The sequence below is a fragment of the Anomaloglossus baeobatrachus genome, chromosome 2 (assembly GCF_048569485.1).
Source record: "Anomaloglossus baeobatrachus isolate aAnoBae1 chromosome 2, aAnoBae1.hap1, whole genome shotgun sequence".
Classification (NCBI taxonomy): Eukaryota; Metazoa; Chordata; class Amphibia; order Anura; family Aromobatidae; genus Anomaloglossus; species Anomaloglossus baeobatrachus.
Genome location: NC_134354.1, coordinates 6702623 through 6718868, shown reverse-complemented (window position 1 = coordinate 6718868; position 16246 = coordinate 6702623). Strand labels below are relative to the sequence as shown.

Genomic DNA, 16246 nt, shown 5'->3' with positions numbered 1-16246 from the left:
TGACCCACAGACCCCCGAGATACAGCCGACCCGACCCCCCCGAACACTGACCCACAGACCCCCGAGATACAGCGACCCCCCCGAACACTGACCCAGAGACCCCGAGATACAGCGACCCCCCGAACACTGACCCAGAGACCCCCGAGATACAGCGACCCCCGAACACTGACCCCCGAGATACAGCGACCCCCGAACACTGACCCAGAGACCCCCGAGATACAGCGACCCCAGAACACTGACCCAGAGACCCCCGAGATACAGCGACCCAGAACACTGACCCAGAGACCCCCGAGATACAGCGACCCCCCCCGAACACTGACCCAGAGACCCCCGAGATACAGCGACCCCGAACACTGACCCAGAGACCCCCGAGATACAGCGACCCCCCCTGAACACTGACCCAGAGACCCCCGAGATACAGCGACCCCCCCGGACACTGACCCAGAGACCCCCGAGATACAGCGACCCCCCCGAACACTGACCCAGAGACCCCCGAGATACAGCGACCCCCCCCCCCCCCCCAAACACTGACCCAGAGACCCCCGAGATACAGCGACCCCCCCCCCAACACTGACCCAGAGACCCCCGAGATACAGCGACCCCCCCCCAACACTGACCCAGAGACCCCCGAGATACAGCGACCCCCCCGAACACTGACCCAGAGACCCCCGAGATACAGCGACCCCGAACACTGACCCAGAGACCCCGAGATACAGCGACCCCCGAACACTGACCCAGAGACCCCCGAGATACAGCGAGCCCCGAACACTGACCCACAGACCCCCGAGATACAGCCCCCCCGAACACTGACCCACAGACCCCCGAGATACAGCGACCCCCGAACACTGACCCAGAGACCCCTGAGATACAGCGACCCCGAACACTGACCCACAGACCCCCGAGATACAGCGAGCCCCGAACACTGACCCAGAGACCCCCGAGATACAGCGAACACTGACCCAGAGACCCCCGAGATACAGCGACCCCCCCCCCCCGAGATACAGCGACCCCCGAACACTGACCCAGAGACCCCCGAGATACAGCGACCCCCGAGATACGCTGACCCAGAGACCCCCTGGACATACCCCCGAGATACAGAGATCCCCCTTGGCCGCTATCACTGCTCTGCACATGGTGGACACCCAGAGGTGGTGGTCATGATGTCCACCGTGTGCGGGGCGGTGTCCGTCTCCGTCCGGTGGTCTCCTCCATGTGCGGGGCGGTGACGTCTCTGTCCGGTGGTCTCCTCTGTGTGCGGGGTGGTGAAGTCTCCGTCCGGTGGTCTCCTCCATGTGCGGGGCGGTGACGTCTCTGTCCGGTGGTCTCCTCCATGTGCGGGGCGGTGACGTCTCTGTCCGGTGGTCTCCTCTGTGTGCGGGGCGGTGACGTCTCTGTCCGGTGGTCTCCTCTGTGTGCGGGGCGGTGACGTCTCCGTCCGGTGGTCTCCTCTGTGTGCGGGGTGGTGAAGTCTCCGTCCGGTGGTCTCCTCCGTGTGCGGGGCGGTGACGTCTCTGTCCGGTGGTCTCCTCCATGTGCGGGCGGTGACGTCTCTGTCCGGTGGTCTCCTCTGTGTGCGGGGCGGTGACGTCTCTGTCCGGTGGTCTCCTCTGTGTGCGGGGCGGTGACGTCTCTGTCCGGTGGTCTCCTCTGTGTGCGGGGCGGTGACGTCTCCGTCCGGTGGTCTCCTCTGTGTGCGGGGCGGTGACGTCTCCGTCCGGTGGTCTCCTCTGTGTGCGGGGTGGTGACGTCTCCGTCCGGTGGTCTCCTCTGTGTGCGGGCGGTGACGTCTCCGTCCGGTGGTCTCCTCTGTGTGCGGGGCGGTGACGTCTCCGTCCGGTGGTCTCCTCTGTGTGCGGGGCGGTGACGTCTCCGTCCGGTGGTCTCCCCCGTGTGCGGGGCGGTGACGTCTCTGTCCGTGGGTCTCCACCATGTGCGGGGCGGTGACGTCTCTGTCCGGTGGTCTCCACCATGTGCGGGGCGGTGACGTCTCTGTCCGGTGGTCTCCACCATGTGCGGGGCGGTGACGTCTCTGTCCGGTGGTCTCCTCTGTGTGCGGGGCGGTGACGTCTCTGTCCGGTGGTCTCCTCTGTGTACGGGGCGGTGACGTCTCTGTCCGTGGTCTCCTCTGTGTGCGGGGCGGTGACGTCTCTGTCCGGTGGTCTCCTCTGTGTGCGGGGCGGTGACGTCTCCGTCCGGTGGTCTCCTCTGTGTGCGGGGTGGTGACGTCTCCGTCCGGTGGTCTCCTCTGTGTGCGGGGCGGTGACGTCTCCGTCCGGTGGTCTCCCCCGTGTGCGGGGCGGTGACGTCTCTGTCCGGTGGTCTCCACCGTGTGCGGGGCGGTGACGTCTCTGTCCGTGGGTCTCCACCGTGTGCGGGGCGGTGACGTCTCTGTCCGGTGGTCTCCACCGTGTACGGGGCGGTGACGTCTCTGTCCGGTGGTCTCCTCTGTGTGCGGGGCGGGTGACGTCTCTGTCCGGTGGTCTCCTCTGTGTGTGGGGCGGTGACGTCTCTGTCCGGTGGTCTCCTCTGTGTGCGGGGCGGTGACGTCTCTTGTCCGGTGGTCTCCTCTGTGTGCGGGGCGGTGACGTCTCTGTCCGGTGGTCTCCACCGTGTGCGGGGCGGTGACGTCTCTGTCCGGTGGTCTCCACCGTGTGCGGGGCAGTGACGTCTCTGTGCGGTGGTCTCCACCGTGTGCGGGGCGGTGACGTCTCTGTCCGGTGGTCTCCTCCGTGTGCGGGGCGGTGACACAGCCACATTATTTCCTTTCCTCGGTCTCTTGATGGATGTGCGCAGGTTGTGGGCGACTTTGTAGGGAGGGAAGTGTTTGTTGTTGGCGGGGTTGTGTCCGGGGCGTGCAGACTTTCCCCCTCTCCTGTACACCCCCCGTAGTGACCCGTGCGGTGCCTCTGCAGGTGGAGCGTTCCGGCTGATGTGGGGTCTCCCTCTTCTGCCCCATGGATCCTCTGGGCGCGCGCTCGTGTTTCGTGGATGCGGAGTCGTTGCCCTGTTGGGCTGCGGTTGGGGACGTTCCTGACCCGTCCGTGTGGTCGGAGGACCCTGAGCGTCACGACGACTTCTCCTCCCCGTTCCCGTGCAGAGAGGACATCAATCAGAAGGTGATCCTGTGGTGAGTGAGCGCCCCCCGCAGGCGACTCCCTGCACTCGCGGCTTTCCATGATGATGGGGAATGATGGGACGTTAGTGGGGTGGGGGGGAGTTTGGCAGCTGCACCCACCGTATCTGATCTCTCCCCAGGACCGGGGATGTGGCGCTACTGAACTGCACCGCGGTGGTCAACACCAGCAACGAGACCCTCACCGACAAGAACCCCGTGTCCGACAGCATCTACCGCTATGCGGGGGCCGAGCTGCAGGAGGAGATGCAGAAGCTGAAAGGTGCCGCACCCCCAATAATCCCACGCGGTCTGCGATATGGTGGAGAGTGTGCTCAGCCCCCCTCCCCAGCGTCCCGCGCTCAGCCCCCCCCTCCCCGTGTCCTGCGCTCCCCCTCCCCAGTGTCCCGCGCTCAGCCCCCCACCCCCTCCCCAGTGTCCTGCGCTCAGCCCCCCACCCCCTCCCCAGTGTCCTGCGCTCAGCCCCCCACCCCCTCCCCAGTGTCCTGCGCTCAGCCCCCCACCCCCTCCCCAGTGTCCCGCGCTCAGCCCCCCACCCCCTCCCCAGTGTCCTGCGCTCAGCCCCCCACCCCCTCCCCAGTGTCCCGCGCTCAGCCCCCCACCCCCTCCCCAGTGTCCTGCGCTCAGCCCCCCCACCCCCTCCCCAGTGTCCTGCGCTCAGCCCCCCACCCCCTCCCCAGTGTCCTGCGCTCAGCCCCCCACCCCCTCCCCAGTGTCCCGCGCTCAGCCCCCCACCCCCTCCCCAGTGTCCTGCGCTCAGCTCTTGTCCCCCTCTCTCCCGCAGGCTGCAGGACGGGGGAGGCTAAGCTCACGAAGGGCTTCAGCCTGGCCGCCCGCTACATCATCCACACCGTCGGTCCCAAGTACAAGAGCAAGTACCGGACGGCGGCGGAGAGCTCCCTGTACAGCTGCTACCGCAACGTGCTCCAGCTGGCCAGGTAATGATGTCTGTGTGTGACCGCACCGCGCTCACTGCCCGATGTACGGGGGTCCGACAGTAACAGCGCAGAGACCCCTCCCCCAGTGCTCGCCCCGGGTGGTTACAGCGGGAGGAATGGAGAGGAGCAGGACCTGATGTGTCCGGTGTGGTTACCCTGTGTGTGTGTGTGTGTGTGTGTGTGTGTGTGTGTGTGTGTGTGTGTGTGTGTGTGTGTGTGTCCGGTGTGGTCACCCTGTGTGTGTACGGCCGGACCCTGCACTGGATACAGAGGAGACGGCTCCAAGACCCGGGGCCCGAAGCTGCCGACAAATCCTGCTCACATTTTTTTAACCCTTTGCTCCAGGAACTGATCAGTGGATCTTCTGATCTTGCAGCCGTCTCCTTGCTATCCATTTATCTCCCTGGGGTGTACTCATTTATGCTGAACACTGTGTATATAGGGGGTGTACTCATTTATACTGAGCACTGTAGACAGTAGCTGTCTCTTCTCCAGAGCTGCATTCACACTTGTGCTCAGCCGATGTTGGTCTCCGTCTCTTTGGTGTCCTGGTGTCTTCTCCCATTTAGTTGTGGTCTTGTGTCTCCAGCAGGGGGCGCTCTGGTCTCCTGTGGTTGTGGTCTTGTATCCTCAGCAGGGGGTGCTCTGGTCTCCTGTGGTTGTGGTCTTGTGTCTCCAGCAGGGGGTGCTCTGGTCTCCTGTGGTTGTGGTCTTGTATCTCCAGCAGGGGGCGCTCTGGTCTCCTGTGGTTGTGGTCTTGTGTCTCCAGCAGGGGGTGCTCTGGTCTCCTGTGGTTGTGGTCTTGTGTCTCCAGCAGGGGGCGCTCTGGTCTCTTGTAGTTGTGGTCTTGTATCTCCAGCAGGGGGCGCTCTGGTCTCCTGTGGTTGTGGTCTTGTGTCTCCAGCAGGGGGCGCTCTGGTCTCCTGTGGTTGTGGTCTTGTGTCTCCAGCAGGGGGCGCTCTGGTCTCCTGTGGTTGTGCTCTTGTGTCTCCAGCAGGGGGTGCTCTGGTCTCCTGTGGTTGTGCTCTTGTGTCTCCAGCAGGGGGCGCTCTGGTCTCCTGTGGTTGTGGTCTTGTATCCTCAGCAGGGGGCGCTCTGGTCTCCTGTGGTTGTGGTCTTGTATCTCCAGCAGGGGGTGCTCTGGTCTCCGGTGGTTGTGGTCTTGTATCTCCAGCAGGGGGTGCTCTGGTCTCTTGTGGTTGTGCTCTTGTATCTCCAGCAGGGGGCGCTCTGGTCTCGGTGGTTGTGCTCTTGTATCTCCAGCAGGGGGCGCTCTGGTCTCTTGTGGTTGTGGTCTTGTGTCTCCAGCAGGGGGCGCTCTGGTCTCCTGTGGTTGTGGTCTTGTGTCTCCAGCAGGGGGCGCTCTGCTCTCCTGTGGTTGTGGTCTTGTGTCTCCAGCAGGGGGTGCTCTGGTCTCCGGTGGTTGTGGTCTTGTATCCTCAGCAGGGGGCGCTCTGGTCTCCTGTGGTTGTGGTCTTGTATCTCCAGCAGGGGGTGCTCTGGTCTCCGGTGGTTGTGGTCTTGTATCTCCAGCAGGGGGCGCTCTGGTCTCTTGTGGTTGTGGTCTTGTGTCTCCAGCAGGGGGCGCTCTGGTTTCCTGTGGTTGTGGTCTTGTGTCTCCAGCAGGGGGCGCTCTGGTCTCCTGTGGTTGTGGTCTTGTGTCTCCAGGAGGGGGCGCTCTGGTCTCCTGTGGTTGTGCTCTTGTGTCTCCAGCAGGGGGCGCTCTGGTCTCCTGTGGTTGTGGTCTTGTATCTCCAGCAGGGGGCGCTCTGGTCTCCGGTGGTTGTGGTCTTGTATCTCCAGCAGGGGGCGCTCTGGTCTCCTGTGGTTGTGCTCTTGTATCTCCAGCAGGGGGTGCTCTGGTCTCCTGTGGTTGTGGTCTTGTGTCTCCAGCAGGGGGCGCTCTGGTCTCCTGTGGTTGTGGTCTTGTCTCCTCAGCAGGGGGTGCTCTGGTCTCCGGTGGTTGTGGTCTTGTGTCTCCAGCAGGGGGCGCTCTGGTCTCCTGTGGTTGTGGTCTTATGTCTCCAGCAGGGGGCGCTCTGGTCTCCGGTGGTTGTGGTCTTGTGTCTCCAGCAGGGGGGTGCTCTGGTCTCTTGTGGTTGTGGTCTTGTGTCTCCAGCAGGGGGCGCTCTGGTCTCCTGTGGTTGTGGTCTTGTATCTCCAGCAGGGGGCGCTCTGGTCTCTTGTGGTTGTGGTCTTGTATCTCCAGCAGGGGGCGCTCTGGTCTCTTGTGGTTATGGTCTTGTATCTCCAGCAGGGGGCGCTCTGGTCTCCTGTGGTTGTGGTCTTGTATCTCCAGCAGGGGGCGCTCTGGTCTCTTGTGGTTATGGTCTTGTATCTCCAGCAGGGGGTGCTCTGGTCTCCTGTGGTTGTGGTCTTGTCTCCTCAGCAGGGGGCGCTCTGGTCTCTTGTGGTTGTGGTCTTGTATCTCCAGCAGGGGGCGCTCTGGTCTCCTGTGGTTGTGTTCTTGTATCTCCAGCAGGGGGCGCTCTGGTCTCCTGTGGTTGTGGTCTTGTGTCTCCAGCAGGGGGCGCTCTGGTCTCCTGTGGTTGTGGTCTTGTGTCTCCAGCAGGGGGCGCTCTGGTTTCTTGTGATTGTGGTCTTGTGTCTCCAGCAGGGGGTGCTCTGGTCTCCTGTGGTTGTGGTCTTGTATCTCCAGCAGGGGGCGCTCTGGTCTCCTGTGGTTGTGCTCTTGTATCCTCAGCAGGGGGCGCTCTGGTCTCCTGTGGTTGTGGTCTTGTGTCTCCAGCAGGGGGTGCTCTGGTCTCCTGTGGTTGTGGTCTTGTGTCTCCAGCAGGGGGTGCTCTGGTCTCCTGTGGTTGTGGTCTTGTATCTCCAGCAGGGGGTGCTCTGGTCTCCTGTGGTTGTGGTCTTGTGTCTCCAGCAGGGGGCGCTCTGGTCTCCCCTTTAGTTGTGCTCTTGTATCTCCAGCAGGGGGCGCTCTGGTCTCCTGTGGTTGTGGTCTTGTGTCTCCAGCAGGGGGCGCTCTGGTCTCCTGTGGTTGTGGTCTTGTGTCTCCAGCAGGGGGCGCTCTGGTCTCTTGTAGTTGTGGTCTTGTGTCTCCAGCAGGGGGCGCTCTGGTCTCCTGTGGTTGTGGTCTTGTATCTCCAGCAGGGGGCGCTCTGGTCTCCTGTGGTTGTGGTCTTGTATCCTCAGCAGGGGGTGCTCTGGTCTCCTGTTGTTGTGGTCTTGTATCTCCAGCAGGGGGTGCTCTGGTCTCCTGTGGTTGTGCTCTTGTATCTCCAGCAGGGGGTGCTCTGGTCTCTTGTAGTTGTGGTCTTGTGTCTCCAGCAGGGGGCGCTCTGGTCTCCTGTGGTTGTGGTCTTGTATCTCCAGCAGGGGGCGCTCTGGTCTCCTGTGGTTGTGGTCTTGTATCCTCAGCAGGGGGTGCTCTGGTCTCCGGTGGTTGTGGTCTTGTATCTCCAGCAGGGGGCGCTCTGGTCTCCTGTGGTTGTGGTCTTGTATCCTCAGCAGGGGGTGCTCTGGTCTCCGGTGGTTGTGGTCTTGTATCTCCAGCAGGGGGCGCTCTGGTCTCCTGTTGTTGTGGTCTTGTATCTCCAGCAGGGGGCGCTCTGGTCTCCTGTTGTTGTGGTCTTGTATCTCCAGCAGGGGGCGCTCTGGTCTCCGGTGGTTGTGGTCTTGTATCTCCAGCAGGGGGTGCTCTGGTCTCCTGTCGTTGTGGTCTTGTATCCTCAGCAGGGGGTGCTCTGGTCTCTTGTGGTTGTGCTCTTGTGTCTCCAGCAGGGGGTGCTCTGGTCTCCTGTGCTTGTGGTCTTGTATCCTCCAGCAGGGGGTGCTCTGGTCTCCTGTCGTTGTGGTCTTGTATCCTCAGCAGGGGGTGCTCTGGTCTCCTGTGGTTGTGGTCTTGTATCTCCAGCAGGGGGCGCTCTGGTCTCTTGTGGTTGTGGTCTTGTGTCTCCAGCAGGGGGCGCTCTGGTCTCCTGTGGTTGTGGTCTTGTATCTCCAGCAGGGGGTGCTCTGGTCTCCTGTGGTTGTGGTCTTGTGTCTCCAGCAGGGGGTGCTCTGGTCTCCTGTGGTTGTGCTCTTGTATCTCCAGCAGGGGGCGCTCTGGTCTCCTGTGGTTGTGGTCTTGTGTCTCCAGCAGGGTGTGCTCTGGTCTCCTGTGGTTGTGGTCTTGTGTCTCCAGCAGGGGGTGCTCTGGTCTCCTGTGGTTGTGCTCTTGTATCTCCAGCAGGGGGCGCTCTGGTCTCCTGTGGTTGTGGTCTTGTATCCTCAGCAGGGGGTGCTCTGGTCTCCTGTGGTTGTGCTCTTGTATCCTCAGCAGGGGGTGCTCTGGTCTCCTGTGGTTGTGGTCTTGTGTCTCCAGCAGGGGGCGCTCTGGTCTCCTGTGGTTGTGGTCTTGTATCCTCAGCAGGGGGTGCTCTGGTCTCCTGTGGTTGTGCTCTTGTATCCTCAGCAGGGGGTGCTCTGGTCTCCTGTGGTTGTGGTCTTGTGTCTCCAGCAGGGGGGGCTCTGGTCTCCTGTGGTTGTGGTCTTGTATCTCCAGCAGGGGGTGCTCTGGTCTCCTGTGGTTGTGGTCTTGTGTCTCCAGCAGGGGGCGCTCTGGTCTCTTGTGGTTGTGGTCTTGTATCTCCAGCAGGGGGCGCTCTGGTCTCCTGTGGTTGTGGTCTTGTCTCCAGCAGGGGGTGCTCTGGTCTCCTGTGATTGTGGTCTTGTGTCTCCAGCAGGGGGCGCTCTGGTCTCCTGTGGTTGTGGTCTTGTGTCTCCAGCAGGGGGCGCTCTGGTCTCCTGTGGTTGTGGTCTTGTGTCTCCAGCAGGGGGCGCTCTGGTTTCTTGTGATTGTGGTCTTGTATCTCCAGCAGGGGGCGCTCTGGTCTCCTGTGGTTGTGGTCTTGTATCCTCAGCAGGGGGCGCTCTGGTCTCCTGTGGTTGTGGTCTTGTATCTCCAGCAGGGGGCGCTCTGGTTTCTTGTGGTTGTGGTTTTGTGTCTCCAGCAGGGGGTGCTCTGGTCTCCTGTGATTGTGGTCTTGTGTCTCCAGCAGGGGGTACTCTGGTCTCCTGTGGTTGTGCTCTTGTATCCTCAGCAGGGGGCGCTCTGGTCTCCTGTGGTTGTGGTCTTGTATCTCCAGCAGGGGGTGCTCTGGTCTCCTGTGATTGTGGTCTTGTGTCTCCAGCAGGGGGCGCTCTGGTCTCCTGTGGTTGTGGTCTTGTATCTCCAGCAGGGGGTGCTCTGGTCTCCTGTGGTTGTGGTCTTGTGTCTCCAGCAGGGGGCGCTCTGGTCTCCTGTGGTTGTGCTCTTGTATCCTCAGCAGGGGGTGCTCTGGTCTCCTGTGGTTGTGCTCTTGTATCCTCAGCAGGGGGCGCTCTGGTCTCCTGTGGTTGTGCTCTTGTATCCTCAGCAGGGGGCGCTCTGGTCTCCTGTGGTTGTGGTCTTGTATCTCCAGCAGGGGGCGCTCTGGTCTCTTGTGGTTGTGGTCTTGTGTCTCCAGCAGGGGGCGCTCTGGTCTCCTGTGGTTGTGCTCTTGTATCTCCAGCAGGGGGCGCTCTGGTCTCTTGTGGTTGTGGTCTTGTGTCTCCAGCAGGGGGCGCTCTGGTCTCCTGTGGTTGTGGTCTTGTGTCTCCAGCAGGGGGCGCTCTGGTCTCTTGTGGTTGTGGTCTTGTGTCTCCAGCAGGGGGCGCTCTGGTCTTCTGTGATTGTGGTCTTGTGTCTCCAGCAGGGGGCGCTCTGGTCTCCTGTGGTTGTGGTCTTGTGTCTCCAGCAGGGGGTGCTCTGGTCTCTTGTGGTTGTGCTCTTGTATCCTCAGCAGGGGGCGCTCTGGTCTCCTGTGGTTGTGCTCTTGTATCTCCAGCAGGGGGCGCTCTGGTCTCCTGTGGTTGTGGTCTTGTGTCTCCAGCAGGGGGCGCTCTGGTCTCCTGTGGTTGTGCTCTTGTATCTCCAGCAGGGGGCGCTCTGGTCTCCTGTGGTTGTGCTCTTGTGTCTCCAGCAGGGGGCGCTCTGGTCTCCGGTGGTTGTGGTCTTGTATCCTCAGCAGGGGGTGCTCTGGTTTCCTGTAGTTGTGGTCTTGTATCCTCAGCAGGGGGTGCTCTGGTCTCCGGTGGTTGTGGTCTTGTATCCTCAGCAGGGGGTGCTCTGGTCTCCTGTGATTGTGGTCTTGTATCCTCAGCAGGGGGTGCTCTGGTCTCTTGTGGTTGTGGTCTTGTATCTCCAGCAGGGGGCGCTCTGGTCTCCTGTGGTTGTGCTCTTGTATCCTCAGCAGGGGGCGCTCTGGTCTCTTGTGGTTGTGGTCTTGTATCTCCAGCAGGGGGCGCTCTGGTCTCCGATGGTTGTGTTCTTGTATCTCCAGCAGGGGGCGCTGTGGTCTCCTGTGGTTGTGCTCTTGTATCCTCAGCAGGGGTCGCTCTGGTCTCCTGTGGTTGTGCTCTTGTATCTCCAGCAGGGGGCGCTCTGGTCTCTTGTGGTTGTGGTCTTGTGTCTCCAGCAGGGGGCGCTCTGGTCTCTTGTGGTTGTGGTCTTGTATCTCCAGCAGGGGGCGCTCTGGTCTCTTGTGGTTGTGCTCTTGTATCTCCAGCAGGGGGTGCTCTGGTCTCCTGTGGTTGTGCTCTTGTATCCTCAGCAGGGGGCGCTCTGGTCTCTTGTGGTTGTGCTCTTGTGTCTCCAGCAGGGGGTGCTCTGGTCTCCTGTGGTTGTGCTCTTGTGTCTCCAGCAGGGGGCGCTCTGGTCTCCTGTGGTTGTGGTCTTGTATCTCCAGCAGGGGGTGCTCTGGTCTCTTGTGGTTGTGGTCTTGTATCCTCAGCAGGGGGCGCTCTGGTCTCTTGTGGTTGTGGTCTTGTATCTCCAGCAGGGGGCGCTCTGGTCTCTTGTGGTTGTGGTCTTGTGTCTCCAGCAGGGGGTGCTCTGGTCTCCTGTGGTTGTGCTCTTGTATCCTCAGCAGGGGGCGCTCTGGTCTCCTGTGGTTGTGCTCTTGTATCTCCAGCAGGGGGTGCTCTGGTCTCCTGTGGTTGTGGTCTTGTGTCTCCAGCAGGGGGTGCTCTGGTCTCCTGTGGTTGTGCTCTTGTATCTCCAGCAGGGGGTGCTCTGGTCTCCTGTGGTTGTGGTCTTGTATCTCCAGCAGGGGGTGCTCTGGTCTCTTGTGGTTGTGGTCTTGTATCTCCAGCAGGGGGTGCTCTGGTCTCCGGTGGTTGTGTTCTTGTATCTCCAGCAGGGGGCGCTCTGGTCTCTTGTGGTTGTGGTCTTGTATCTCCAGCAGGGGGCGCTCTGGTCTCTTGTGGTTGTGCTCTTGTATCTCCAGCAGGGGGTGCTCTGGTCTCCTGTGGTTGTGCTCTTGTATCCTCAGCAGGGGGCGCTCTGGTCTCTTGTGGTTGTGCTCTTGTGTCTCCAGCAGGGGGCGCTCTGGTCTCTTGTGGTTGTGCTCTTGTGTCTCCAGCAGGGGGCGCTCTGGTCTCCTGTGGTTGTGGTCTTGTATCTCCAGCAGGGGGCGCTCTGGTCTCCTGTGGTTGTGGTCTTGTATCCTCAGCAGGGGGCGCTCTGGTCTCTTGTGGTTGTGGTCTTGTGTCTCCAGCAGGGGGCGCTCTGGTCTCCTGTGGTTGTGCTCTTGTATCCTCAGCAGGGGGCGCTCTGGTCTCTTGTGGTTGTGCTCTTGTGTCTCCAGCAGGGGGCGCTCTGGTCTCTTGTGGTTGTGCTCTTGTGTCTCCAGCAGGGGGCGCTCTGGTCTCCTGTGGTTGTGGTCTTGTATCTCCAGCAGGGGTCGCTCTGGTCTCCTGTGGTTGTGGTCTTGTATCCTCAGCAGGGGGCGCTCTGGTCTCCTGTGGTTGTGGTCTTGTGTCTCCAGCAGGGGGTGCTCTGGTCTCCTGTGGTTGTGCTCTTCTATCCTCAGCAGGGGGCGCTCTGGTCTCCTGTGGTTGTGGTCTTGTATCTCCAGCAGGGGGCGCTCTGGTCTCCTGTGGTTGTGGTCTTGTATCCTCAGCAGGGGGCGCTCTGGTCTCTTGTGGTTGTGCTCTTGTATCCTCAGCAGGGGGTGCTCTGCTCTCCTGTGGTTGTGGTCTTGTGTCTCCAGCAGGGGGTGCTCTGGTCTCCGGTGGTTGTGGTCTTGTATCCTCAGCAGGGGGTGCTCTGGTCTCCGGTGGTTGTGGTCTTGTATCTCCAGCAGCGGGTGCTCTGGTCTCCGGTGGTTGTGGTCTTGTATCTCCAGCAGGGGGCGCTCTGGTCTCTTGTGGTTGTGGTCTTGTATCCTCAGCAGGGGGCGCTCTGGTCTCCTGTGGTTGTGGTCTTGTATCCTCCAGCAGGGGGTGCTCTGGTCTCCTGTGGTTGTGCTCTTGTATCCTCAGCAGGGGGTGCTCTGCTCTCCTGTGGTTGTGGTCTTGTATCTCCAGCAGGGGGCGCTCTGGTCTCCTGTGGTTGTGGTCTTGTGTCTCCAGCAGGGGGTGCTCTGGTCTCCTGTGGTTGTGGTCTTGTGTCTCCAGCAGGGGGCGCTCTGGTCTCCTGTGGTTGTGGTCTTGTGTCTCCAGCAGGGGGCGCTCTGGTCTCTTGTGGTTGTGCTCTTGTATCCTCAGCAGGGGGCGCTCTGGTCTCCTGTGGTTGTGCTCTTGTCTCTCTAGCAGGGGGTGCTCTGGTCTCTTGTGGTTGTGGTCTTGTATCTCCAGCAGGGGGTGCTCTGGTCTCCTGTGGTTGTGCTCTTGAATCCTCAGCAGGGGGTGCTCTGGTCTCCTGTGGTTGTGGTCTTGTATCCTCAGCAGGGGGTGCTCTGGTCTCCTGTGGTTGTGGTCTTGTATCCTCAGCAGGGGGTGCTCTGGTCTCTTGTGGTTGTGGTCTTCTATCCTCAGCAGGGGGCGCTCTGGTCTCCTGTGGTTGTGGTCTTGTATCCTCAGCAGGGGGTGCTCTGGTTTCCTGTAGTTGTGGTCTTGTATCCTCAGCAGGGGGTGCTCTGGTCTCCGGTGGTTGTGGTCTTGTATCCTCAGCAGGGGGTGCTCTGGTCTCCTGTGATTGTGGTCTTGTATCCTCAGCAGGGGGTGCTCTGGTCTCTTGTGGTTGTGGTCTTGTATCTCCAGCAGGGGGCGCTCTGGTCTCCTGTGGTTGTGCTCTTGTATCCTCAGCAGGGGGCGCTCTGGTCTCCTGTGGTTGTGGTCTTGTGTCTCCAGCAGGGGGCGCTCTGGTCTCTTGTGGTTGTGGTCTTGTGTCTCCAGCAGGGGGTGCTCTGGTCTCCTGTGGTTGTGGTCTTGTATCCTCAGCAGGGGGCGCTCTGGTCTCTTGTGGTTGTGGTCTTGTATCCTCAGCAGGGGGCGCTCTGGTCTCCTGTGATTGTGGTCTTGTATCCTCAGCAGGGGGCGCTCTGGTCTCCTGTGGTTGTGGTCTTGTATCTCCAGCAGGGGGCGCTCTGGTCTCCTGTGGTTGTGCTCTTGTGTCTCCAGCAGGGGGTGCTCTGGTCTCCTGTGGTTGTGGTCTTGTATCTCCAGCAGGGGGCGCTCTGGTCTCCTGTGGTTGTGGTCTTGTGTCTCCAGCAGGGGGCGCTCTGGTCTCCGGTGGTTGTGGTCTTGTATCTCCAGCAGGGGGCGCTCTGGTCTCTTGTGGTTGTGGTCTTGTATCTCCAGCAGGGGGCGCTCTGGTCTCCGATGGTTGTGTTCTTGTATCTCCAGCAGGGGGCGCTGTGGTCTCCTGTGGTTGTGCTCTTGTATCCTCAGCAGGGGTCGCTCTGGTCTCCTGTGGTTGTGCTCTTGTATCTCCAGCAGGGGGCGCTCTGGTCTCTTGTGGTTGTGGTCTTGTGTCTCCAGCAGGGGGCGCTCTGGTCTCTTGTGGTTGTGGTCTTGTATCTCCAGCAGGGGGCGCTCTGGTCTCTTGTGGTTGTGCTCTTGTATCTCCAGCAGGGGGTGCTCTGGTCTCCTGTGGTTGTGCTCTTGTATCCTCAGCAGGGGGCGCTCTGGTCTCTTGTGGTTGTGCTCTTGTGTCTCCAGCAGGGGGTGCTCTGGTCTCCTGTGGTTGTGCTCTTGTGTCTCCAGCAGGGGGCGCTCTGGTCTCCTGTGGTTGTGGTCTTGTATCTCCAGCAGGGGGTGCTCTGGTCTCTTGTGGTTGTGGTCTTGTATCCTCAGCAGGGGGCGCTCTGGTCTCTTGTGGTTGTGGTCTTGTATCTCCAGCAGGGGGCGCTCTGGTCTCTTGTGGTTGTGGTCTTGTGTCTCCAGCAGGGGGTGCTCTGGTCTCCTGTGGTTGTGCTCTTGTATCCTCAGCAGGGGGCGCTCTGGTCTCCTGTGGTTGTGCTCTTGTATCTCCAGCAGGGGGTGCTCTGGTCTCCTGTGGTTGTGGTCTTGTGTCTCCAGCAGGGGGTGCTCTGGTCTCCTGTGGTTGTGCTCTTGTATCTCCAGCAGGGGGTGCTCTGGTCTCCTGTGGTTGTGGTCTTGTATCTCCAGCAGGGGGTGCTCTGGTCTCTTGTGGTTGTGGTCTTGTATCTCCAGCAGGGGGTGCTCTGGTCTCTTGTGGTTGTGGTCTTGTATCTCCAGCAGGGGGCGCTCTGGTCTCTTGTGGTTGTGCTCTTGTATCTCCAGCAGGGGGTGCTCTGGTCTCCTGTGGTTGTGCTCTTGTATCCTCAGCAGGGGGCGCTCTGGTCTCTTGTGGTTGTGCTCTTGTGTCTCCAGCAGGGGGCGCTCTGGTCTCTTGTGGTTGTGCTCTTGTGTCTCCAGCAGGGGGCGCTCTGGTCTCCTGTGGTTGTGGTCTTGTATCTCCAGCAGGGGGCGCTCTGGTCTCCTGTGGTTGTGGTCTTGTATCCTCAGCAGGGGGCGCTCTGGTCTCTTGTGGTTGTGGTCTTGTGTCTCCAGCAGGGGGCGCTCTGGTCTCCTGTGGTTGTGCTCTTGTATCCTCAGCAGGGGGCGCTCTGGTCTCTTGTGGTTGTGCTCTTGTGTCTCCAGCAGGGGGCGCTCTGGTCTCTTGTGGTTGTGCTCTTGTGTCTCCAGCAGGGGGCGCTCTGGTCTCCTGTGGTTGTGGTCTTGTATCTCCAGCAGGGGTCGCTCTGGTCTCCTGTGGTTGTGGTCTTGTATCCTCAGCAGGGGGCGCTCTGGTCTCCTGTGGTTGTGGTCTTGTGTCTCCAGCAGGGGGTGCTCTGGTCTCCTGTGGTTGTGCTCTTCTATCCTCAGCAGGGGGCGCTCTGGTCTCCTGTGGTTGTGGTCTTGTATCTCCAGCAGGGGGCGCTCTGGTCTCCTGTGGTTGTGGTCTTGTATCCTCAGCAGGGGGCGCTCTGGTCTCTTGTGGTTGTGCTCTTGTATCCTCAGCAGGGGGTGCTCTGCTCTCCTGTGGTTGTGGTCTTGTGTCTCCAGCAGGGGGTGCTCTGGTCTCCGGTGGTTGTGGTCTTGTATCCTCAGCAGGGGGTGCTCTGGTCTCCGGTGGTTGTGGTCTTGTATCTCCAGCAGCGGGTGCTCTGGTCTCCGGTGGTTGTGGTCTTGTATCTCCAGCAGGGGGCGCTCTGGTCTCTTGTGGTTGTGGTCTTGTATCCTCAGCAGGGGGCGCTCTGGTCTCCTGTGGTTGTGGTCTTGTATCCTCCAGCAGGGGGTGCTCTGGTCTCCTGTGGTTGTGCTCTTGTATCCTCAGCAGGGGGTGCTCTGCTCTCCTGTGGTTGTGGTCTTGTATCTCCAGCAGGGGGCGCTCTGGTCTCCTGTGGTTGTGGTCTTGTGTCTCCAGCAGGGGGTGCTCTGGTCTCCTGTGGTTGTGGTCTTGTGTCTCCAGCAGGGGGCGCTCTGGTCTCCTGTGGTTGTGGTCTTGTGTCTCCAGCAGGGGGCGCTCTGGTCTCTTGTGGTTGTGCTCTTGTATCCTCAGCAGGGGGCGCTCTGGTCTCCTGTGGTTGTGCTCTTGTCTCTCTAGCAGGGGGTGCTCTGGTCTCTTGTGGTTGTGGTCTTGTATCTCCAGCAGGGGGTGCTCTGGTCTCCTGTGGTTGTGCTCTTGAATCCTCAGCAGGGGGTGCTCTGGTCTCCTGTGGTTGTGGTCTTGTATCCTCAGCAGGGGGTGCTCTGGTCTCCTGTGGTTGTGGTCTTGTATCCTCAGCAGGGGGTGCTCTGGTCTCTTGTGGTTGTGGTCTTCTATCCTCAGCAGGGGGCGCTCTGGTCTCCTGTGGTTGTGGTCTTGTGTCTCCAGCAGGGGGCGCTCTGGTCTCTTGTGGTTGTGCTCTTGTGTCTCCAGCAGGGGGCGCTCTGGTCTCCTGTGGTTGTGCTCTTGTATCTCCAGCAGGGGGCGCTCTGGTCT

General features: G+C 61.0%; 1 protein-coding gene across 1 annotated transcript in view; it reads left to right on the top strand.

The window, feature by feature from the left end:
- The first annotated feature begins 2896 nt into the window (after positions 1-2896).
- GDAP2 (ganglioside induced differentiation associated protein 2) overlaps positions 2897-16246 on the top strand; it is a 67306-nt gene continuing 53956 nt past the window's right edge. The window contains exons 1-3 of the mRNA XM_075334837.1: positions 2897-3127; positions 3256-3395; positions 3918-4071. Of these exons, the coding sequence (XP_075190952.1) occupies positions 2955-3127; positions 3256-3395; positions 3918-4071 (467 nt within the window). The 5' untranslated portion in view covers positions 2897-2954. The remainder of the gene's footprint in view (positions 3128-3255; positions 3396-3917; positions 4072-16246) is intronic.